Source organism: Coregonus clupeaformis, chromosome 37 (assembly GCF_020615455.1).
Source record: "Coregonus clupeaformis isolate EN_2021a chromosome 37, ASM2061545v1, whole genome shotgun sequence".
Classification (NCBI taxonomy): Eukaryota; Metazoa; Chordata; class Actinopteri; order Salmoniformes; family Salmonidae; genus Coregonus; species Coregonus clupeaformis.
In genome coordinates, this window is record NC_059228.1 from 2,865,042 (window position 1) to 2,891,391 (window position 26,350).

General features: G+C 42.1%; 1 protein-coding gene across 9 annotated transcripts in view; it reads right to left on the reverse strand.

Annotated features, from left to right (window-relative positions):
* LOC121553451 (fibroblast growth factor receptor 2) overlaps positions 1-26,350 on the reverse strand; it is a 104,741-nt gene that overhangs the window by 20,162 nt on the left and 58,229 nt on the right. For 5 of the 9 annotated variants that reach the window (XM_041866556.2, XM_041866561.2, XM_041866558.2 and 2 more), the window contains 4 exons: positions 15,006-15,133; positions 13,979-14,089; positions 9,394-9,584; positions 8,414-8,536 (listed from right to left, as the gene is read on the reverse strand). In XM_041866556.2, the coding sequence (XP_041722490.2) occupies positions 8,414-8,536; positions 9,394-9,584; positions 13,979-14,089; positions 15,006-15,133 (553 nt within the window). The remainder of the gene's footprint in view (positions 1-8,413; positions 8,537-9,393; positions 9,585-13,978; positions 14,090-15,005; positions 15,134-26,350) is intronic. The other 4 variants (XM_041866560.2, XM_041866564.2, XM_041866559.2 and 1 more) reach the window with 1 other exon arrangement.

A 26,350-nucleotide genomic window follows, 5' to 3' on the forward strand; every position in this document is an offset into this window, starting at 1 on the left:
TCGCCGACTAATCTCACTGCAACCCCCCCCTCCAGGTCTCTGATCACCACTTTGTTTCCTTTTCTGTCTTCCAACTCTAATCACTCAGCCCCTACCCAGATGGTCATGCACCGTCACAATCTTTGCTCTCTCTCTCCCACTACTCTCTCTTCTTCTATCCTATCATCTCTCCCTTCTGCTAAATCCTTCTCCCTCCTGTCTCCTGAGTCTGCCTCTTCGACCCTACTCTCCTCCCTTTCCACATCCTATGACTCACACTGTCCCCTTTCCTCCCGGCCGGCTTTGCCCTACCCTCCTGCTCCGTGGCTGAGTGACACATTGCGAGCTTACAGAACAGGGCTGCGGGAAGCTGAGTGAAAATAGAGGAAAACTAAACTTCCGGAGGACCTATCATCCTTTCACTCCCTCCTTTCTACCTTCTCTTCCACTGTATCCATTGCTAAAGCCACTTTCTATCACTCTAAATTTCAAGCTTCTGCCTAACCTTAGGAAACTCTTTTCCACTTTCTCCTCCCTCCTCCAACCTCCTCCCCCTCCCTCTCTACACACCAAGTCATTCAGCTCCATCATATCCTCACATGGTCTCTCCTATCATTGCTATGTGGATGACACTACTTTTCTCCTTCCCCCTTCTGACACCCAGGTGGCGACACACATCTCTGCGTGTCTGGCAGATATCTCAACCCTGGATGACGGCCCACCACCTCAACCTCAACCTCGACAAGATGGAACTGCTCTTCCTCCCGGGGAAGGCCTGCCCGCTCAAAGACCTCTCCATCACGGTTGACAACTCCACAGTGTCGCCTTTCCAGAGTGCAAAGAACCTTGGCATGACCCTGGACAACACCTTGTCGTTCTCTGCAAACATCAAAGCAGTAACCCGCTCCTGCAGGTTCATGCTCTACAACATCCGTAGAGTACGACCCTCACACAGGAAGTGGCGCTGGTCCTAATCCAGGCACTTGTCCTCTCCCGTCTGGACTACTGCAACTCGCTGTTGGCTGGGCTCCCTGCTTGTGCCATCAAACCCCTGCAACTTATCCAGAATGCTGCAGCCTCGCCTGGTTTTCAACCTTCCCAAGTTCTCTCATGTCACCCCGCTCCTCCGCACACTCCACTGGCTTCCAGTCGAAGCTCGCATCCACTTCAAGGCCATGGCGCTTACCTACAGAACAGCAACAGCTTTCTTATGATGAATGCACGTTCCAGCTCAACCTTTCTGTGGTCCAGTTGTAGATTTTCCGAAAGCAACTTACGAACTTTGTCTCTGATTCGGCCCATGTTTTGCCTTGACTTTCCTGGATACCATCTATTACAAGATTATTTCGCCTTGATTGACCCGCCAGGTAATCAGCTTTCCCAGGTGGGAGGCTCTCACAGACGGTGCTGATATCCGTCTTCATAGCAGAACCGTCATGATGATGATTAACATTAGATCTGCCCCTACCTTTTTAATATGCCTTCTGAAATAAAAGACTCCTTTCTCCTAGACTACATCCTCATTATCACCACCATCACCCCCATTGTCTATGGCCCATGCTGTTGTGGGTGGTTGTTTTCAACTAGGTTAGATTCTCAGAATTATAGTACGTGTAATGAAAAAGCAGCCATGCGTACTAAACGAGGATGGGCAGGCTGTGCTGTGCACTACAGTGGGAATGGGATGAATGCTACTGGGGATCTACTATGGAGATGACAAGCACTCTGTTGCTCTCCGTCTCTTTCAGTATCTTTCTCTCTTGGGCTGTTTGGACAAGTGGCTATGGAAGTGAAGGAACAAGAGAGGAGGCACAGAGCCACTCTATAAGCACTGCATTTACTGATGGCCTGGGAACCTCCAGTCTCTGCCAAGATTGAGAAGGAAGGAGGGAGGGTGGTGTTAACTCCAAATGACACAACTAGGTTCCAGTTTAACAACGTTTACTTTGGTGTTGCACGGTATACCGAAACTTCGGTACTTATTAAATACTAGAACACAAATAATGGTTCGGTACTAGAAGTTTTGGTACTTTTGGTACTTTGGTCAAATGTGTCTCACGTCATTGATGGATTGAGTCTGTCTAGTAATTTGTCTGAATCTTCTCAAGGGGGCAGTAGTAAGCTAGCCATGTTTGCGCTTGCAGCTGACACAGTGCGAGCCACTTTTGAGAAGCAAGCGAGAGGAGAGAGAAAATGCCATGGCTACTTCTAAAGAAAATATCATACTGTACATCCATGCCCGCAGCTTGTTGACAAAACTGGCTCCAGAAGCGAACTATAGGAATAATTTGCTTACAGAGCAAATGAGGGCCAGCCCACTGAAACAACTAAGCAAAGGTGTTACAAAGCAGTGCAAGGGAGGTTTAGTTCCAAAACAATGTAGCATTGTAACATTCTACTAGCAACTAAATTTGAATTATTTGTAAGTGTCAATGACATGAACATATTAATACAAAACTGTTTTAAGTGAACCATTAGCTTTTGTCTGAAGCCGAAAAATACAGGAAATTCTCAATCTAATTTGCAATCTGTGATTGCTTCATTCATTTTTTGACGATTAAATTATTTACACACACCCATTGATTCTTAAAGAATATAACTTACAGTGCATTCCGAAATTATTCAGACCCCTTCCCCTTTCCACATTTTGTACGTTAAAGCCTCATTCTAAAATGGATTAAATAAAATTAAAATAAAAACATGACACCATTTGTCATTATGGGGTATTGTGTGTAGATTGATGAGGGAAAAAAACGATTTAATCTATTTTAGAATAAGGCTGTAATGTAACAAAATGTGGAAAAAGTCAAGGGGTCTGAATACTTTACGAATGCACTGTATATAATAAATGCCATCGTGAGCTTAGTCCAATTGTCATACCCCATCAGAACCCCAAATATATGCTTGTTCTACTCAATTGTTTCTAAACAATGTAATTTTAAACAAATACTGTTTAACTTCTGAATATGGTTAAACATATTTTTTTCTTTCATAGCTCTACCGATTTAATTTGAGTGGTTACATTTCACCATCCCCAACTCATCAGCTTTTTACCAAAACAGTGGTCCCATTCTAAATCTTCGTCATACTTCCTATTAGGTGGGACTTGCGATGCAAAAGTCCCGAGTTTAAATCTTCATCATACTTCCAGGGTGGGGGGGTTCTACTAAGCTACATGGAATTGTTTTAAGAAGTTCATATCAAGGATAATTTTGCTATTTGATTTTGAATTGGAAGACCCCTTGAAGTATAAAAAAATAATTTGATGAAAAAAAAAGTGGCCTTACTGCTATTAGCCCATACAAACGCATTGAATAACAGATTCACTGAGAGATATAAGAAAGATCAGGAAACATATATTTTTTACATGTATTTAACCCCTTATTTTTTAAACAAAATATCTAATTCTGATAAAAAGTGACAGCTGTTAAATTAACCGCAACAACATTTTCTGTAACTTTTTTTATAAACAACTGAAATGTTGAACACTTCTTCAACAAGTTAGACAAAAAGTTAGAGAGTATGACATCTTCGCCTCCTTCTCTGCTATTCAAATCTGTTCGCAGAACAAAAATATCCGCTACGGATCTAATGACACAGCTGTTTCAGTACCTGCATTACCACATTTCCCCCTGTTTCCAAACAACTGCTGTTTTGACCACTCCCGCAGACAAAAACAGAGCGTATGAAATCTCTCTACTTCTCCGCTTTTCAAAACTGAAAAAATAGTAGGAATAGCTTCTACCAATCAATAGATAGTGCTGTTTTAGTAACCCATCAACTGCTCTCTTTCTAGATGCAGTAAGTCATGTCAGAAGCTAGCAGATTCATTATTTACCAACAACAGCTGTTAATTCCAATAAAACGACATTACGTTTTGAAGTTCACTTTCCTTGCTTTGTCTAACAACACTATAATGAATCTAGCAAATACGTTTTGTGGGTCAGATTTAGAGCCGTGTCAGCCGGTTATTGTCATGCAAAAGAATGCGGTCTCACGGTAATTGACCGTTAATTAACATAAACACGTTTAGCATCTCCAGGCCTCCACGCAAACAAGCTGCTGATGCACGCCTTTGGAACATCTACATTAAAAAAAGTATAATAAATCAATTTAATATACACCATCACAATAAATCCATTATATTTTAGGCAGGTCTAAAGAAACATTATGATATGAAGAAAATGTATTTCAGAAGAACAGAATATGAGTTGGCCTACTGTATGTTATCTGGCTATGCGCCATGCCATTGGCTGTAGGCTTGTTCAAGTCCGATGCCATTATTTTACATTATATAGAAAGGATATTTTTCACATTCCGGAGCGAGTGGGCATATGAAGTGGCTATGTTGAGTGTAAAAGTGATCATTTGAAACAGGTCCTATACGCTGAATTTAGAGTTATTTGCCAACTTTAGTTGTGAATGATACAAACCTTAGAATGTCGTAGAAATCAAAACATATATGGGCTGCATGATGCGACTATAGGCTGTTGATGATTTGAGAAAGTCGCAAAAAACGTGCGCCCTGTTCCTTGCCTCCGGCTACACACGCTGTTCTCTCATCAAGTGATCATATTTTCCCCCATCAGACTATTCTCAATCGAATCCTTTCTTTATTAATATGTAAAAATAGTTTTGATTTAGAATGGCCCATTATCAAATGGGCAGGGGGAAAAAGACATGTCATCCGTATGCACTCGAATAGCGAATGGAGGCCGCTTTTCCGCCGGTTCGTATTTCAATCATGCGGGTAGGCTACTCTGGTTATTTCACTCCATGCATCAACCACTGAGGAGCATGCAGCCTCTTGCCCAAACTCTGTATGCTATGGGCTCTCCAACCCTGTCCCTGCTGCTACCCAGTTCTTAATCTGGGAAACCAAGTGAAATCTGTTCGGGAACATCAATAGTATCATGTTTTCACAATAAAACATATTTAATTAAACCGTTGACAGCCCCTATCTCTGTGCACACAGGAAAGGAATGAAGGAAAGAGGAGGAGGAGATGGAAACGCACAGTGGTGAGATATTCTGTAGTGAAAGGTAATGTGTCAAATACAAATTGTAGGCTAACTCTGTAAACCGCCCTGCACACTCAATGAACCAACAGCATCTCCTAGGCCTATACATTGTCTCCCAGACTCATTGATAGAACGTTTGGAGCGTAGCATAAGGTAACCAGTCCATCCAGTATGCATAATAATACAGTCCACACTCAAATGCGATTACTAGAATTAATAGAACCAATTATGAACCAAAGACCTCTTAAATCAGTTTATTTTTCTGCTGTGCGTAACATGCGGTAGGCTATGTATTGTATAACCGCACAACCATTATTTTAATTCAGGGTATTTTTCGGGCTTGGGCTCATATATAGGCCTATGGGTATGCTTAAGCTCTACTATGCGTATGGGTGTTTTGACTTAATCATCACCCTAGAAAGCGCTGTCCATTTCGTTGTGTTAAGCTTTGAAACAACATCCACAAAGACCATGTTTTCCACTCAGTTTCAACCTGTTGTTGAACTTCTTTCTTCAAATTGATTTTAAAAGCAAGATACTGTATTTTCTTTTTTTTAACCCCCTTTGTCTCCCCACGCCAAAATCATTGTCATGTGGTTAATTCTATGCAAATCTAAATGAAAATAATACAAACCTAAAAAGTAACTTCTATTGCCAATGCCAACTACATAAAAATTGCCTACATAAAGCCAATGAATAAAAATATCCTGATAAAAAGAAGTATCCTATAAATCACATTGGCTACACATGGCCTGTCTGCAATGAACTTGAAACATTGTGTCAACTATTAACTTGGGTCCGGCCTGACGCTTGCGCTAGCTTACTTGCAACATTGTATAAAATATTCTGGGCCCTCAGAGTTTCCTGCGCCAGTGAGCTCAGGAAAGACACAGCTGTAGGCTATTTGCACAAGGGATAAGAAGCAGTGCTTGATTTGGGCAGGAGCTCACCGTGGGCTGAGTACCGGCACCTCACATTTTCTACTGCTTGAGCTCCTGTTCCTCTTATAGAATATTAGCTCCTGCACCTAAATATAAACAGTACCAGCACCCAAAATGAGTATCGGAACCTATTTCAGTCCAAGTCAAGCACTGATAAGAAGTAAGTAGGCCTATTTTATGACGTTTTCCACTAGATCAGAGCATGACATTTTTCACTTTCACGCCGAGTGGTTATCGAAAGGGAGAGAGCTGGTAAGATTTTTCTAATACATTGAGGAACTATTGTATATTTCAATGGATGTAAAAACAGACTTTGTTTGCTTGCTGTTTGTGTTGAAGAAAACATTACTTTGAGAAGCTCCACAGGTCATTAGTGGTGGTGCGTTAAGCCAATCAGAAATTCTATCAGATCCCCAAATGAGCACATTTATAGGCCTACATTGTACATGTGCAGGCCAGGTAGCCTATAGGCCTACTTCTATGAGTGTGCGTCCTTACTCAAACAAAAGATAATGACTAAAATGGATTGAAATAAACCAAAACTTGTTTCTCACAAGTGTAGCATAAGAATTAACAGTAAATGTACTACTAGTGATATACTGGATATAATGGAGAATTGATATACGCAAACTATTCGCACAATGAAGTTTAGAAACAATGAATGTGCATTGGGCATATGGGCACATGGTCACTCCAACAACTGCATTGGCCATGCAGCATTTACGGTGATATAGCCTCAGCAAAAGTCAGGGCATTCATAAGTCTTGCGCTTCGCGGAGCAGTGCAGAGCTGTTGTCAAGGAAGTGAGTTTGTGTTTCTACAGGATGTACTGCCCCCACCTACCATCAACCAATCATGCCAATGCGGAGCTATACAGAGCCTTCCATAATGTTACAACATTTGGGAGGCGCATGGCGATGCGGTACAGAGCTCGATTTGGCCTCTGCACCCTCCATATGGAGCCTCCGACCACATTTTCGGATCAAGCATAAATTGGCTTTTAGTCTAGGCCTCCGCAATGGATTAGTTTACTGAGATGGGCGCAAATATATATATATTTGTTACTGCTCGACTAAAACAATCTCAGTCAACCAACAGCCTAAGGACCAAACAATAGACCAGTCGACTAATTGGGGTCAGCCCAAAAGAATACATTAGCATAACATCCCCAAACCAACTTTCTCATGTTCAGGCTATCCTAAATAAAAAAATATTTAAAACTTTTAGCAACTATAATGATAGATATTTGCATACATTTGCACAGAATAACTCACCAACAGTAACAATTTAACCGTTCAAGCTAGAGGCAACAAACCAACTTTCATTCTCAGGCTATCCTAACTTCAAATTCTTAAACTTTGATCAACTATAACGATACAAATGTACACACATTTGCATAAATAACCCACCAACAGTAACTCTTGAACCGTTCAAGCTAGAGACACATTTTACATTTTAGTCATTTAGCAGACGCTCTTATCCAGAGCGACTTACAGTTAAGTGAGTGCATACATATTTTTATTTTATTTTTCATACCCCCCGTGGGAATCGAACCCACAACCCCATGCTCTACCAACTGAGCTACATCCCTGCCGGCCATTCCCTCCCCTACCCTGGACGACACTGGGCCAATTGTGTGCCGCTCCAAGTGTCAGACACCAAATCAACGTTCACATGTTCAGGCTATCCTAACTTCAAAATCTTAAAACTTTTATGAACTATAATTATATACATTTGCATTACATAATTTAAAAAAAATTATAATAATCCCACTTTATAACAAAATTTGGAAAAAGTCAAGGGGTGTGAATATTTCCTGAAGGCACTGTAGCAAAATAAGTGAGCTAGATTTTGTTTGTGTACTGCCATATGTCGATAACATAGCTATGGTTGTCACTGGTATGGGCTAGTAGAATCCTAGCCAGCTAGATGGCAAGCTAAAACCGGGGAGTGGGGAAAGAGAATTCACTTTCTGTTTCATCTGCTGCTGGCTTGCAAATGTTCACTCAAATTTGTATTTCCACATGTAATTAGATTTTTATTCTATAAAGATTGTAATTTTGTCAATATGGTATATTGTAGAAAAATCCTCACAGTCGTTGTTCATAGTAAAAGGTGAAGTGCCACTTGCAGCTTACCCTGTACAGTAGGCTACAGGCAATACATGTATGTTCCTCCACCGTGTGAGTCATAGAAATTACAATCTTGCGTTCGGGCCTTTCCGGCAGTCTTCGTGGATTTCATATGCAGAGAGCATACATTGTACAATTGTCAACTAAGAAATAATCTTTCACATTAGAACCCAGTATATGAGTTCATATACAGCACCAACTACATACATTTCTGTTAGTGTCCATTATCTGCTACCTGAATTTAACTGGAATTGACCCGAAACTCTGTCACATACACCCCCTCACAACACCACAGAACACTAACTAACACACAGCATAACATGTGCCCCCCAAGTACTCACGTTAGTTGTCTTTTTATAGTAATCAATGTTGTGGACATCCCTGGCCAGGCCAAAGTCTGCAATCTTCATGAAGTTGCTCTCTGTGACCAGGACGTTCCTCGCTGCTAGATCTCTATGTATACACTGGATGGAGAGAAGGAGATACAATAGGAGAAGAAGGGGAGAAAAATAGAAAAAATGTGATGAAGAAAACAGTGGTAATGGAGAGAAGGAGAGAAAAAGATATGGAAGAAGGATAGAAAAACAGAAAAGAGGGGAAAAATAGAAGAAAACCATTAGAAAGATTGGGAAAAGGAGAAGAGAACATGATACATACTGTGCAAATAAAGACAAATTCAAAATACAAAAATAGATACAAGCTATGCTAATAAATACTTTTATACTGATAAGTGTAATGACCCAAAAACACACATTTAACTAAAGTAACACACGCTACCTAATATACCATGACGACATTGCACATGCATGAGAAACAAGCCTGAATCTGAAAAGGATTTCTGACCCTTTGTTATACATGGTAGAAGTTGTTTGTGTGCCTAGGTGTGCATGTGTGTCTGTGCATGTGTGTCTCTGTGCATGACTGCGTGCCAGAGTGTGTGTGTGTGTGTGTATGCGTGTGTGTGTCTCTTAGCGTACTGTGTGATTGTATGCTTTCGCCTCTGTCAGATTCCTCTGGTGAGAGGGAGCGTGATGGAGTGTTTGGCTAACGTGCCCATTCCCCGTTGTGAAAATTATATTCTTCAGTTGTCTGCACAGAGAGGCTTTGTGTGATCGAGAGAGACAATGCTGGGATTTGGACAGTGGGCTAGAGATGTGTTTTTAGGAGACAATATTCCCACAATGATAAACACACACTTTTTTACACAACCACCCTGGTTAAAAACCCTATCACAAAGGCCCAGTGCAATGTCACGGAAGTATGTCTACCTAGCAGAATGGTGAGAATGAACATGGTTGTGTGTGTGTGTGTGTGTGTGTACCTTCTGTGAGGCCAGATATTCCATGCCCCGTGCCACCTGGTAGGTACAGGAGACCAGGTCCTTGAAGGCGAGCTGTTCGTCTGAGCAGCGGTTAATATCGTAGGAGTACTCCATGCCAGGGGGCCTGCGAGTGCGTAGGTACTCCCTCAGGTTCCCTTTAGAGGCATACTCCACTATCACATACAGAGGGCCTGTCACACACACACAGAGAGAGAGTGAGAGAGAGAGATATTTAGGACTCAACCACACTGACTGATTACTGCTTTCCAAATTGGGGAAGAGAGAAGGAACTGAGTCTAGCAGGGATTTTGTGCATCAGGATTGAATGTTGACTTAAACCATTTGTGGGTGACAGTGGCAAACATGGACTAATGACAAATATATGGGGAGGGGAAACGTTTTTTTTGTGTGGATAAAATACTCCTTTAAATTCAGTTCTGTTGTTCAACACCATATTCATAGTAGATGTGTGTGAGAGAGCTTAGGAACTCTACTCTAGCAATAAATTTTTGTGTGCGAGTATGTGCGTGCTTTCTCGTTAATCGTTTCACCACAATGGAACCAAAGGACATATATGGGTGTTTTGGGCCTTGTTCATGTTTATTCATGGCCACCAAATGATTTGATATTGAGATAAAAACAGCTGCATTGGACCGTTAAAGGAGTAGTTCACTTCCTCATTGTTCGTTCTGCAGTATGGGGTCCATTGATAAACATGAACAAAGACTCCAAAAACACCCAAATACGTCCTTTTAGAAACGGCAAAGCTCTCAGTATAGTGATGCAGGTCTTACGATGTTGTACACATGAAACTGTGTAATTCCAAATGTTATGCATGCACGTGCTTTCTCGTTCCAATTGTGGGGATACAATTAACGAGAAACCGCAGAACGAGAAATTAGGAAGTCTATTGCGGGTGGGGTAAGTTTTTCAAAACCAAGTGAAATCGGCCCCAAAAAAGTCTGGAACTTCCTATAACATGCCATTTACAGTTGAAGTCGGAAGTTTACATACACTTAGGTTGGAGTCATTAAAACTTGTTTTTCAACCACTCCACACATTTCTTGTTAACAAACTATAGTTTTGGCAAGTTGGTTAGGTCATCTACTTTGTGCATGACACAAGTAATTTTTCCAACAATTGTTTACAGACAGATTATTTCACTTATAATTCACTGTATCGCAATTCCAGTGGGTCAGAAGTTTACATACACTAAGTTGACTGTGCCTTTAAACAGCTTGGAAAATTCCAGAAAATGATGTAATGGCTTTAGAAGCTTCTGATAGGCTAATTGACATCATTTGAGTCAATTGGAGGTGTACCTGTGGATGTATTTCAAGGCCTACCTTCAAACTCAGTGCCTCTTTGCTTGACATCATGGGAAAATGAAAATAAATCAGCCAAGACTTCAGTTACACCAGCTCTGTCAGGAGGAATGGGCCAAAATTCACCCAATTTATTGTGGGAAGCTTGTGGAAGGCTACCCGAAACGTTTGACCCAAGTTAAACAATTTAAATGCTACCAAATACTAATTGAGTGTATGTAAACTTCTGACACACTGGGAATGTGATGAAAGAAATAAAAGCTGAAATAAATCATTCTCTCTACTATTATTCTGACATTTCACATTCTTAAAATAAAGTGGTGATCCTAACTGACCTAAGACAGGGAATTTTTACTAGGATTAAATGTCAGGAATTGTGAAGAACTGAGTTTAAATGTATTTGGCTAAGGTGTATGTAAACTTCCGACTTCAACTATACATACAAAAAGTTAACCAGTCCTTTAAAGGGACAATCATGATTTGGTGAAAGCCTATGTTCTATCAGTGGGTAAAATAAAAATTTCCCCCATGATTTAACTTCTAAGTGGTCCGTCTGTGAAATCAGGAAATCGTGTAGGAACGCGTCATAGCTACATGGTTCTCATCTGTGGAGATAGGGATAACACACTATCACATTTCATAACACTTTTAAAACAATTATCTGCATTCCAGATAGCCAAATCAGCCAATAGATGGTATGGGCATACTTGTCTAGAACACATCCATCTGTTTATATTGTCATGACAAAGTATATATTTTGCTTAGATGTGCTCAATCTAAACAGTGTACCAAATTATTCAAGTCAGTTTCTCCTTCAAGTTCCATCTTGCAACGACCCTGTGTGATTGTGGGAAATGCGGGAAAGGGCCGTTGTTGACATAGCAACATACTCTGCACTCACTCTGGGGCAGAGACAAACTGTAAGTTGAACTCGGTTAGATAGACTCCTACCCTTACAAAAATGTACCATGGTAGTACAATGAAGAAAAAAAAGATCATGGTATTTGCACCAATACCATTGTATTTTCCTGCCATGTTAGTGACCACAAAAACATTATATACTTTTCATTGTACTACCATAGTACAAAAATGACCCATGGTAGTACAATGAAAATAATACCATGGTTTTGTAATAGCAGCATGTAGTGAAACATGAAAACATGGTAGTTGTTTACAATGTATTATGATGGTCTGTGTCCCACTGTTTTTCGGGTTAAGTGATCAGAAACATAGTAATTTATGGTACTCACATAATGCAACATTGACTACTCACAGAGTAGGCCTAGTACCCTCTTAAACCCCTTTAGCTCATAGTGAAAAACCACAACACACTTCTTTATTTATGTAGCAGACGCTCTTATCCAGAGCGACTTACAGGAGCAATTAGGGTTAAGTGCCTTGCTCAAGGGCACATTGCCAGATTTCTCACCTAGTCGGCTCGGGGATTAGAACCAGCGACCTTTCGTTTACTGGCACAACACTCTTAACCACTAAGCTACCTGCCGCTGGTAGTGTAGTGTACCCTCTTAAACATTGGGACCTGGATAAGGTATGGTGAGAAGAATGAAGGGAGTCTGAAACCTTACATTTTTTTAATAGTTAGTTTATCTGGTGCTTCTCTTTTCAATACAGTTTTAAGTTGGCTCTCCATTCAACTGACTTGACTATTCTTATACAATTCTAAATAGCCAACATATTTTAAAAATGTATTAATTATCATCTTATCGCACAGATACATTTTCATCATGTAATTCTCAACATATCCCTAAAAACAGTAAGTTACAATGTTTCCCTTTGTTTACACGTTTGTTGATGCTGTCGCCATGACTACGACAGGCTAGCTTGACTGGAGCTAACTTTAGTCGACGTTACCTTCTATGCTAATGGTCTTTTATAAATTAATTAAACTATCAAAACATCATAAATAAATAACAATTATTATGTCATTACACTCGCTTAATTACACACACTTAACTTGGTGTTTCATATCCTATGCTTTATAACACGCTAACCGTAATGATAACGTTTACAATATTTAGTTTATATGGTGCTTCTCTCTTCAGTTGGCTCTCTCATTCAATTGACTCACTGACTAGGCAGGTTAGTGCGAGAGTGAGAGCGTGTGAAGCAACCACTAGAGCGAGCGGCTCCCTCTGCGGGCCGAAACAAGCGCAACACCTCTTGACTATAAATACTGTAAATGATTACAAAATGCCAAACATTAGGCTACCATATATCTTACATTATTCCACATTTCAGGTTGGTAACACAGGGAACCCAAACATGAGCAAAAAACAGTACTATTAATACAGAAAGTACTACCCCTTTTCACAGTAACTATTTCACGTTTATGTTATAGACAAACTAGGACCAACAATAGTAGCCTGCCTCTGACTTTATCAGAAACTTGCCCATACTGGTATATAAATAAATCAATATAATACCAACCAACCTCTTTTGACCTTGGGGGGTTTATTTATTTAATGCATTATACCGCCATTGTGCTATGGTAACGCACAATTAATAAATATGGTACCATATGATAATTATTGGTACCATTTATCAGAATTGTGCGTTACCATGGTTGAATTTATAATGCAGGTTAAAACCATGGTATTTCGATGATCCACATCTACCATGGTATAAATGATGCAATACCATGGTATTATTTATGTGCATGGCAGTACCATCATACTTCAAATCTAAAACCATGGTACATTTCCATGATTCAGATTCATACCATCGTAATATTTAGCTACAATGGCAGTACCATGGTAGTACCATCATACTTCAAAGCTAAAACCATGGTACATTTCCATGATTCAGACTATACCATGGTATAAGTGGAAGTATCATAGTAGTACCATGGTATGAATGAAAGTACCATAGTAGTACCATGGTACATTTTTGTAAGGGTAAATTGATAGCGCAGTTTGTTTAGGCGATTTTACAGCTAGCTAGCTAGCTAGCTTCAAATGCTGACATTTACTTTGGTATTATTGTGTGTAGCTACATTTGATAGCTAGCTAGCTACCTAGCTAGCTAGCCAGCCGGCCCAGAGAGAGCATTGCATTGTGGGTTTTGTAGTCGACTTGAGCTGGAACAGATTTCCACAATGATTTTCACATTTTGCTAACAACCTTGTTATAACGACAAAATGAAAGATTTGTTCACAAAAAATATTGTTTTCACACTGTTAATGATAGGAATTTGTGGTTTTGGGTGGATTGTCTCTTTAAGGTACAGCCCTTCGTACTCACCTTGTTGTGTACAGGCCCCTAGTAGGTTGATGATGTTCTTGTGTTTCCCAATCATCTTCATCATCTCCATCTCTGACACCAGGTCAGACAGGTCTTTCTCTGTAGCATCGTCTGGAGGGGGCCAGGAGGAGGGAGGAACAAGGCGTCAATATACAGTAGAGGACAAAACAGACACACATAAAAAAATCACACACACACACAAACGTATTCATGTATAACAGACAAGTGCCTACACACTACCCGCTCCTCTTTCCCCATAACCCAGGACCCCCTAACCCGTCTGTCCTACAGTCCAAGCAGACAAGCTTAATCTGTGCTGTTATTAAGCATGCTTCACTGACAGTGGTGGTCTAGATTACATTATAGCAGTATGACCACCAAACAGACCAAACACAGGCCTCTATTCTTTCAGCAGCCAGGGAATTAAAAGACATTCGGTCAATCTGATGTTATTATCTCCAGCAGCACGAGTCTCTGTTTTCATGGGTCTGATTGAGACGACCAGTCAGTCAGACACAATGGCATAGGATTCATTCCATTGTCAGCACCATTACCTCCATTGTCAGGGCTATTCTCTCCTCCTTTTTTAATAGAGTGGTCCTTCTATCCTTCCCTCCTTGTGACTACGCGTTCTTTGTGTGGGTGCCAAGTAAGGCCTGGGCAGCTGGTGCTGTGGGGGTCAGGTATGTGACCCCGCCCCATGACCCCGCCCCTACAGCTGTCAATCAGCAACAAGGAATAAGGACCTCGACAACCCCTACATACAGGTACACACACGTATGCACATATAGCCAGTGTATGTAGTGTATATAAGACATACATAAGTAAACACACCCACGTACACACCCCAGCCACAACATACACCCCAACCCAGAGCTGGTGGCGGTGGCCCAGCCCGGGGCTTACAGCTAGCAGGGCAGTATGTCTCAGGGCTAGGGTTACACTGTGGCAATCCTGAGATAGTGAGATCCCGCAGGCTACTGTGGGAGGGACAATCACACACATACAAACTGAGGGACACACTCACATGTACCTTTCAGCATCTTCACGGCCACTGTGATGGCCTCCTTGGGCTTGTCCTTATCGATGCCTAGCGCTTCAGCCATCACCACCTGGCCAAAGCAGCCCTCGCCCAGCGGCTTGCCCAGAGTCAACCTGTAGAGGAGAAAAAGGGAAACGTTAGAGAAACAGTTCATGTTCAAACACCTGAGTCATATTCATTAGGGCACACTCGCTGTTTAAGTCTGTTTTCTTCTGTTTGGTGCCTATTAAATACATCCCTAGCCAAATCAAAATGGATACACACGCACAGACTAAAACAATTTAGTGCCTTTATATGCAACAGTTAGCAACTGGAACACAAACACCTATTGAGAACCCACTTAACTCTCTTATCTCTCTCATCACCTTGCTCTCTGTAGGACACATACATGAACAGATTTGTAAGGAGCAAGAGAATGAGAGCGACAGAGAGAGAACAAGAGAGCGAGAAAGAGAGGTAAACAGAGAGCGAACAGGCAGTAGGCCATCGTTTTCCACGCTTCACAATCACAAGGCCACGGAACCAGACAGAATATCAGCATGCGCTGACCTGCTGGCAAGTGTCTTCACTGACATTTTCAACCTATCTCTGACCCGGTCAGTAATACCAACTTGTTTCAAGCATACCACCATAGTCCCTGTGCCCAAGAACGCCAAGGTAACCTGCCTTAATGACTATCGACCCGTAGCACTCACATCTATAGCCAAGAAATGCTTTGAAAGGCTGGTCATGGCTCACATCAACACCATAATCCCAGACACCCTGGACCCACTCCAATTCGCATACCGCCCCAACAGATCCACAGATGATGCAATCTCTATTTCACTCCACGCTGCCCTCTCACACCTGGACAAAAGGAATACCTATATAATAATGCTGTTCATTGACTACAGCTCAGCATTCAACACCATAGTCCCCTCCAAACTCATCACCAAGCTCAGATCCCTGGGACTGAACACCTCCCTCTGCAACTGAATCCTCGACACGCTGACCATCAACACGGGGGCCCCTCAGGGGTGTGTGCTTAGCCCCCTCCTCTACTCCCTGTTCACCCACGACTTTGTGGCCGCGCACGACTCCAACACCATCATCAAGTTTGCTGACGACACAACGGTGGTAGGACTGATCACCGATGACAATGAGGCAGCCTATAGGTAGGAGGTCAGAGACCTGACGGTGTGCCAGGACAACAATTTATCCCTCAACGTCAGCAAGACAAAGGAGCTGATCGTGGACTACAGGAAACGGAGGGGCGACCACGCCCCCATCCACAGATGGAGCGGATCAAGAGCTTCAAGTTGATTTAAAACAATACACAGCTTTTTTAAGAAGCTAAGGATCCTCCAAATAATGCTTTCTGGTGGAGTACCCTATTTTAAATGATTTTATATATTTCTGTACAGACAGGAGTAGGCTAATTAGGCGTAATAATTGTTGCAATTTAATTAAACTTACTAGCTTTATGGACACGAAGCCTATGTGACTCTTTCTGTTGAATAATTAATGAATTGTCTGACACAATCTTTTTTAAGAAGAGACATTTATTTATTTAACATAAAGCAATAAAAAAAGTCCACACAGAAAATGATTTTGAAGGCTAGTGCTTCTACAATAAATTACCACTAACAGCAGAAACATAAATAGGTCAGAGCAAATATTAACAGTGGATCTATAAGGCCTATAATAAAACAAAAATAATTAACTATTTTATAGCAAACGGCGACGGCTAGTCAAATGCAAACTACGCATCATCTTCTATCTCCAGCTCCAGGTTCCGTGCCAGGAACATGAGCATATTGACTTTGTCTGGCTTGAGGCACGAGCGGACAGGGGTGCTCTGATGCGGTGCTCATGGCACAAATACACATGTATCTGCGTGCCAGCTTCGACATCAATGTATCAGGTGTTCATGGTCAAGCTGTTCCTGCAGGTAGCGAGTCAGTTCGGTGTCTGCATGGACTCTGAGGGGTACAGGGGCAGGGGTTTGTGCCCTTCACTTCTGGAGAAGATCCCATAAATTCCTTTTCTTGGCAGGCGGTGCACTCGCTCCATCGTTCGAGTCATCATCTCCCCAAGTCGCAGTAGCACCTCCAACCCCGCCTCCGACCCCCCCTCACCATTTCTTTCAGGAGTGCTTCTCTCATCTCATTCAAATCATACAGGAGGGAAGACTTGGACAAAAGGTATTCTGTTGTCGGTAGGCTGTACTTGTCCTCGAACACACTGGACATGTTCCTTTTGAGGCTTTCTGTTAGGTCGGTGTCGTTGGTGAGGTCGGGCTTTAGATCTCCCATCAGTAACTGGAGCACAGACTTCACTGACGAGACGGTGATGTAACTCTCATCCGAGAAAACATCAGTTAAGTCAGCCACAGGTTTCAGTGCTGCTTGGAGTGATGACAAGATGTCTTTGTCCTGCCATTTGAGGATGAGGTGATTATGTTTACGATCCGAGACCAGGATTTGTTCGATGGCTGGTGCTTGCTCCAAAACCCTCTCTAACATTTTCTGTTTGGTTCCCCACCGTGTTACGCAATCCTGTGGAATAAAACATAGTTCATACATCAATTCCTCATCCATATATCATAAAATGTAACATGTAGATATCCTGGAATATTTTCAATATTATTATTATTCAATTATAATCAGTGGTTTAATTAGAGTATGATTGGCAAAATAAAACAAACAAAACAGGCTAATTTCAGTGTGAAAAAAATATAGGCCTATGGTAATGCAACATTGAATGATTCAAAGAAATTAGTCTATTCTGTTTGTTTATTTGCTAGGGCATCTGAATAACATAATTATACATGAACAATTAGTTCACATAGCATAGCTTATTCTTTTAACATTGAATAGGCTATAAATAAATGGCTATGATTATAGCTGATCAAACTTAATTTCTCACCAGAATGAGGCTGTGATTTGGGAGGTTCAGCTCCGTCTGGGCCTTCACTAGCTCCCTCTGTTTTCACCAGCTCTGCAAAAAAGTGCCCACCAGAGTTCTACAAAGGCCTAGAGCCCGGCCTGTGCATGTGCTCTCGCTGTTCACGCCGTTGGTGACGGCGAGATGGAGATTGTGGCCAAAACAATTTAGCCAAGGCCAGTTCAGTTGCCTCACTGCAGCCACAATGTTGGCCCTGTTGTCTGTGGTGATACAGGTTAGTTTATTTTCGGCAAGGGCCCAGTCAAGCAATCCCAAACACAGGGCTTTGGCCATGTTGTCGGCTGTGTGGGATTCCGACATGTAGGTTGTTTCCAAACAGTGGGATTTCAGTGTCCAGTCTTTTGTGAGATAGTGCACGGTCAGGCTCATGTTAGGAGTCATATTTACACTTGACCACATGTCCGTGGTCAGTGCCAAAAAATGGACATCCTTTAGCTCTGTCTGAACCTCCCCCTTCACCTTGTTGAACAAGGTAGGGACCGCTGTTTGAAATAAATACTTTCTCCACGGTAACGCGTATAGTTTGTCAAATTTACAGAGCATTTCTTTGAAGGTGGGTTTCTCCACCATTTTGAAGGGCACATTCCTATAGCTAAATAACAAGTTACACTGTCTGTCAGTGCTCACCATTTGTATTTTGTGCCTCGGGCAAAGGCTTGCGCCACACTGAGCTGCCGCTGGCTAGATGTGGATGGCGAGGCAGCATTAGCAGCCGTGGTGGCTAACCCAAGTTGGGCATAGGCCATAGGGTGGTTAATCCTCAGGTGGTTCCGAAGATTTGTGTTGATGGAATTCTTAGTAGGTATGGTTTTTGCGCATATTCTGAAAACAGGCTGGTCCAAGTCATCTGGTTCTACATTGTCATTAGGTTTGAAACCAAAATGTGCCCAAATAGGCACTACGAGAGCCTTCTTTTTCACCTCACTCCTCCGATCTACCGTAACTATGAAAACGGCCAGAGGTGAAGGGCAGAAGCTACCCATCCACCCCAACCTGATAGGCTATAGGATCAATAGGTACTATATGTACCCCCGGTCCCCACTTTTCACCCCACCCCTCCCCTCTTCAGTGAACTGAATTGACCTTCAAAAGATTCACTCCTAGCCGCACCCCTCCCCGGCGCATATGTCGGATTTGCTGATTGCAGTGCATCAGAAGATAGTTAGAAAGAGGATATGTATACAGTTTAATAAATGGATGGACTAAGTTAGCAAAACAAAGCCATATAATCAATAGTTAAAACTCCCACTATGGGTAAAGTATATCTACATTAAAATAAAGTTGATAAAACATTGTATTAAAAAATATATAAAACAAAAATGTAATGGTTTTGACGGTTTTTTATTTTCATGATGGTCTTCATCCAAAACCGTCAATGTCCCAGTTATCCAATTACCATCACAGCCCTAGTCCACATACACCCACACAGGTGTGAAGAGGGCACGTCAGCGCCTCTTCCCCCTCAGGAGGCTGAAAAGATTTGGCATTGGCCTTCAGATCCTCAAAAAGTTACATTGCTGCAACATTGAGAGAATCTTGACTGGCTGCATCACCGCTTGGTACGGCAATTGCAAGGCACACGACCGCAAGGCGCTACAAAGGGTGGTGAGTACGGCCCCGTACATCACTGGGGCTGATCTCCCTGCCATCCAAAATTGTCAAAGACTCCAGACATCCAAGCCATAGTCTGTTCTCTCTGCTACCGCACGGCAAGAGGTACAAGTGCACCAAGTCTGGAACCAACAGGACCCTGAACAGCTTCTACCCCCAAGCCATTAGACTGCTAAATAGCTAATGAAATGGCTACCTGGACTACCTGCATTGACCATTTCTTGCACTAACTCTCTTGCACTGACTCACACTGTACTCTACCCACACACTCACACATACTTACACTGCCCTCTCAATACACACACTACACGCGCACACATGCATACGGACGCCACAAACTCACACACACATTCACACTAAACACATACGCTGCTGCTACTGTCTATTATCTATCCCGACGCCTAGTCACTGTACCCCTACCTATATGTACAGTGCCTTGCAAAAGTATTCATCCCCCTTGGCGTTTTTCCTATTTTGTTGCATTACTACCTGTAATTTAAATTGATTTTTATTTTGGATTTAATGTAATAATAGTCCAAATTAGTGAAGTGAAATGAAAAAAATAACCTGTTTGAAAAAATTATACAAAATAAATAACGGAAAAGTGGTGCGTGCATATATATTCACCCCCTTTGCTATGAAGCCCCTAAATAAGATCTGGTGACACCAATTACCGCCAGAAGTCTCATAATTAGTTAAATAAAGTTCACCTGTGTGCAATCTAAGTGTCACATGATCTCAGTATATATACACCTGTTCTGAAAGGCCCCAGAGTCTGCAACACCACTAAGCAAGGGGCACCACCAAGCAAGTGTCCAAACAGGTCAGGGACAAAGTTGTGGAGAAGTACAGATCAGGGTTGGGTTTTTGAAAAATATCCAAAACATTGAACATCCCACGGAGCACCATTAAATCCATTATAAAAAAATTGAAAGAATATGGCACCACAGCAAACCTGCCAAGAGAGGGCTGCCCACCAAAACTCACAGACCAGGCAAGGAGGGCATTAATCAGAGCGGCGACAAAGAGACCAAAGATAACCCGGAAAGAGCTGCAAAGCTCCACAGCGGAGATTTGAGTATCTGTCCATAGGACCACTTTAAGCCATACACTCCACAGAGCTGGGCTTTACGGAAGAGTGGCTAGAAAAAAGCCATTGCTTAAATAAAAAAATAAGCAAACACGTTTGGTGTTCACCAAAAGGCATGTGGGAGACTCCTCAAACATATGGAAGGCACTCTGGTCAGATGAGACTAAAATTGAGCTTTTTGGCCATCAAGGAAAACACAATGTCTGGCGCAAACCCAACACCTCTCATCAACCTGAGAACACCATGTTTTTCATCGGCAGGGAATGGGAAACTGGTCAGAATTGAAGGAATGATGGATGGCGCTAAATACAGGGAAATTCTTGAGGGAAACCTGTTTCAGTCTTCCAGAGATTTGAGACTGGGACGGAGGTTCACTTTCCAGCAGGACAATGACCCTAAGCATACTGCTAAAGCAACACTTGAGTGGTTTAAGGGGAAACATTTAAATGTCTTGGGATGGCCTAGTCAAAGCCCAGACCTCAATCCAATTGAGAATCTGTGATATGACTAAAAGATTGCTGTACACCAGCGGAACCCATCCGACTTGAAAGAGCTGGAGCAGTTTTGCCTTGAAGAATGGGCAAAAATCCCAGTGTCAAGTTTATAGAGACATACCCCAGGAGACTTGCAGCTGTAATTGCTGCAAAAGGTGGCTCTACAAAGTATTGACTTTGGGGGGGTGAATAGTTATGCACGCTCAAGTTTTCTGTTTTTTTGTCTTATTTCTTGTTTGTTTCACAATAAAAAATATGTTGCATCTTCAAAGTGGTAGGCATGTTGTGTAAATCAAATGATACAAACCCCCCAAAAATGCATTTTAATTCCAGGTAGTAAGGCAACAAAATAGGAAAAATGGGGGGTGAATACTTTCGCAAGCCACTCTACATAGCTACCTCAATTAGTTTGTACCAATGCACATCGACTCGGTACTGGTACTCCCAGTATATTGCCATGTTATTTTTACTTGTTATTTGTTATTCACTGTGTATTTATTCCTTGTGTCTCTATTTCTCTATTTTATTACATTTTTTATCTTTATCTTACCTCTGCATTGTTGGAAAAGTACACTTAAGTAAGCATTTCACTGTTAGTCTACACCTGTTGTTTTACGAAACGTGACAAATCAAATTTGATCTTACTACTTCTGACCAGTGCACTTAGTAGGGAATAGGGTGCCATTTGGGCCGCTGAAAAAAACACTTATTTCTCTCCACTGTTTACCTTGCCCTGAACCTGCTCAATTTACAACTCATTACACCGCTTAACACTTGACGCTTTAACCCCTAAGAGAGAGAGAGCAGAAAACTGTGGTTTAACGTAGGCTAACACTGTGAGGTTACCTTAAAGGTGTGACAACATTACCTGAATGGAAATGTAATCTACAAACCTATTTTTGGTAATGTGCAGCAATATAAATCTAAATAAGTCACTCTCACTGTCACTCAGTTTGCATAAAATTCTGGCACGCTTTGTAATGGAAAGGTCTGTATAGCTACACATAGAATTTCTAATAGCTCTCTTTTATACACACTCACACAGGCATGTGCAGGTACGCACGCAGGAACACACACACACACACACACACACACACACACACACACACACACACACACACACACACACACACACACACACACACACACACACACCTAGACTAAGCCCCAAACACTCCACACCACTATTACTCATGGTCACAACACCTCCCTGACCTCTGACTCTTTGGTCCCCGCCCCTGCAGCCCAGTCTTGCGGCTGTCTAAACATTCACACTGGCTCAGGGGCCTGAGGCCAGCATCCCATCACAGAAACACAATCCCTAGTCTGTCCACATACATACTTCCCAACTACCCCACCCCTAGCTCAATGGCACCCATTCTGCCCCGGCCCACCACACATAATCAATGTTATTTTTCCTTCCACGCCACCACAAACGTTAGCATTCCAGAATGTTACGCATTTCCACCACGGCCCCTGAGGCCACAGAGGAGGAGCAGAGGGGGACAGAGATGAACAAAAGAGAGAGAGAGAGAGAGAGAGAGAGAGAGAGAGAGAGAGAGAGAGAGAGAGAGAGAGAGAGAGAGAGAGAGAGAGAGAGAGAGAGAGAGAGAGAGAGAGAGAGAGAGAGAGAGAGAGAGAGAGAGAGAGAGAGAGAGAGAGAGAGAGAGAGAGAGAGAGAAAGAGAGGGAGGAGAGACACACAGACAGAGAGCGAGAGAGAGGGCTCAATCAAGCATGATAAGGAGAACATTTAGAATTTTCTCAAAACGTTTGTATTCCACCCATAACTCACACAACACAAACAGTTCCTCTCATTGGCACATCAACTAAATTAGCTATAACTGACTTGGTCACTTTTTATTGCCATGCTACTTAAATTCTACTCTTGCGCAAACAGACAATCCTGAGTACAGAAAAGAACACATCAGAAATGATTTTCAGAGATAAGGGAATTCTTCTGGGAATGCTTTTCCCGATATTTTTTTGGAATGCTTTTGATCCCCTACTGTTAAATCTTCACACATACATGGCATGGCCTTACACCACAGGCGAAGGCATGTTAATAACCCAAGAGCCAGTGTGTGCTTTACTGCCTGGGGTTTCCCCATTGCTTAACAACAAAAGACCTCAACGCAGCTAAATCACTACAGTGCATTCGGAAAGTATTCAGACCAATTCCTTTTTCCACATTTTATTACGTTATAGCCTTATTCTAAAATAGATTCACTATTCATTTTTTTATCAATCTACACACAATACCCCATAATGACAAAGCGAAAACAGGTTTTTATAATTTCTCGCATATTTATTATAAAATAAAAAACAGAAAAACCTTATTTACATAAGTATTCAGACCCTTTGCTATGAGACTCGAAATTGAGCTCAGGTGCATCCTGTTTCCATTGATCATCCTTGAGATGTTTCTACAACTTGATTAGAGTCCACCTGTGGTAAATTCCATTGATTGGACATGATTTGGAAAGGCACACACCTGTCTATATAAGGTCCCACAGTTGACAGTGCACGTCAGAGCAGAAACCAAGCCATGAGGTTGAAGGAATTGTCCGTAGAGCTCCGAGACAGGATTGTGTCGAGGCACAGCTCTGGGGAAAGGTACCAAAACATTTCTGCAACCTTGAAGGTCCCCCAGAACACAGTGGCCTCCATCATTTTTAAGTGGAAGAAGTTTGTAACCACCAAGACTATTCCTAGAGCTGGCCGCCCAGCCAAACTGAGCAATCAGGGGAGGAGGGCCTTGGTCAGGGATGTGACCAAGAACCCAATGGTTACTCTGACAGAGCTCCAGAGTTCCTCTGTGGAGATGGGAGAACCTTCCAGAAGGACAACCATCTCTGCAGCACTCCACCAATCAGGCCTTTATGGTGGAGTGGCCAGACGGAAGCCACTCCTCAGTAAAAGGCACATGACAGCCCACTTGGAGTATGCTCAGACCATGATAAACAAGATTATCTGGTCTGATGAAACCAAGATTGAACTCTTTGGCCTGAATGCCAAGCGTCACGTCTGGAAGAAACCTGGCACCATGGTGGTGGCAGCATCATGCTGTGGGGATGTTTTCAGCAGCAGGGACTGGGAGACTAGTCAGGATCGAGGGAAAGATGAACGGAACATAGTACAGAGAGATCCTTGATGAAAACCTGCTCCAGAGCGCTCAGGACCTCAGACTGGGGCGAAGGTTCACCTTCCAACAGGACAGCGACCCTAAACACACAGCCAAGACAACGCAGGAGTGGCTTCAGGACAAGTCTCTGAATGTCCTTGAGTGGCCCAGCCAGAGTTTGGACTTGAACCCAATCAAACATCTCTGGAGAGACCTGAAAATAGCTGTGCAGCAACGCTCCCCATCCAACCTGACAGAGCTTGAGAGGATCTGCAGAGAAGAATGGGAGAAACTCCCTAAATACAGGTGTGCCAAGCTTGTAGCATCATACCCAAGAAGACTCAAGGCTGTAATCGCTGCCAAAGGTGCTTCAACAAAGTACTGAGTAAAGTTTTTTTACATTTATAAAAACCTGTTTTTGCTTTGTCATTATGGGGTATTGTGTGTAGATTGATGAGGGGGGTGAAAAACAATTTAATCCATTTTAGAATAAGGCTGTAACGTAACAAAATGTGGAAAAAGTCAAGGGGTCTAAATACTTCCCGAATGCACTGTGTGAAACTTTCCACTGAAGCTGGCTGAGGCCATTAGTTCAACTCGTAGGGACTAACTGTTCTGGTATGAGGCAAAGCAAACATTCACAGCACACAGATTATAGCCATGTCACACACACACACTAGAATGTGACACATGGACAGTTTTTCTTAACGTTTAAACAGCTATTTTTTATCGGTTTTCCGTTAAAACAATGAGAACAATTCATAAAATTCCATGTGAATTCACAATGCAGATGGTCTACATTGCGCTTCTTGAGGAGAGAGAGAGAAAATTGTATAATTTATGCTGCTGCTGCGCTTGCTTTTCAGCTAGCATCTCTCGGTTTGATGCAGTCAAGACAGGTACTATGTTTTCAGATGAGATGATAAATACCAAGCCAATAAGTAAGTCTACCAGCGCGAGTCGACTTGGTTGCTATCTAACTCCCTGCTCCCCTCGCCACTCACTGACGCACACCGCACGGCCCCTCCCTCACTCCCTGCTTGAGCTTCTCTCTCCCTCCTGCATTACATCGCTGGTTAATAAACTAGCTAAACAAAAAAATATCCTCCTACTACCGTTACAGCATTGTTGTTTTAGGTATTTGTTTAATTTGTATTTTTCCCTTTATGATGAGGATTGGGACCTGTTAGTGGTAGTTTTGTGATAACTGCAACAACTAACATTGTTTTTCTGGGAGAAAAAAAAAATGACGATCCCAATTTCGTTTAAAACATTTTAAACACAGGGTCCTGATCATTAGGCTGAACATTTTATAACATTTTGCAATGTAAAACTAAAATGAGGGTTTCTTATTGGACAAGTCCATGTTGTCCCTTCCTCTTTCAGTCCCTTTTTCTTCTGTTTTGTGCCTAATGAACACTACCCTGGTACAGTGTAGTACTCAGAAATTACTCATTGTTCTTTATCACAGTCACAGCCATTACTCACTGGTTAATCATTACAGATAACAAACCATGTTCAATGGTGCTTAATGGTATATTACACCAGACAACACTAGTGCCTCATGTAACATCCTGCTGATACAATCAGTTAGGTAATTGTCAGCTTAAATTGCCGTTATTCTACCATGATGAGGGAGTAATCTGCTACTATAATGCATATAGTTAGGAGACAATAAAGTAATCAGCAACTTTCACTTTAAAGTGTGAAATCACTGCCTCAAACTCTTACAAATGGGACCCTGCACTGGATTCATTTCTGTAAAAATAAAAAAAGTTAGGTAGAAATACTGTACATTCCAACTGAGCAAAAACCTCACTGACTGCAGCCAGCCTTGGGCCTCACCGATTCTCAGAGAAATACCTGAGGATAAAGCCACTGTAGGCCACATTCCAGGGGGTCTGTGAAGCAGTTAAGCAACACAAATTAACCAATGATTGAAAGACACATTTCCTATGTTGCAGTCTGGCATTGAGTCAGGTAGTGATGTAGTTACTGACATGGTAAACACTTATCCAGGCATTGTGGGGTTTGCTGAGCCACTGCTATGTAGGCAGCCTGAAATG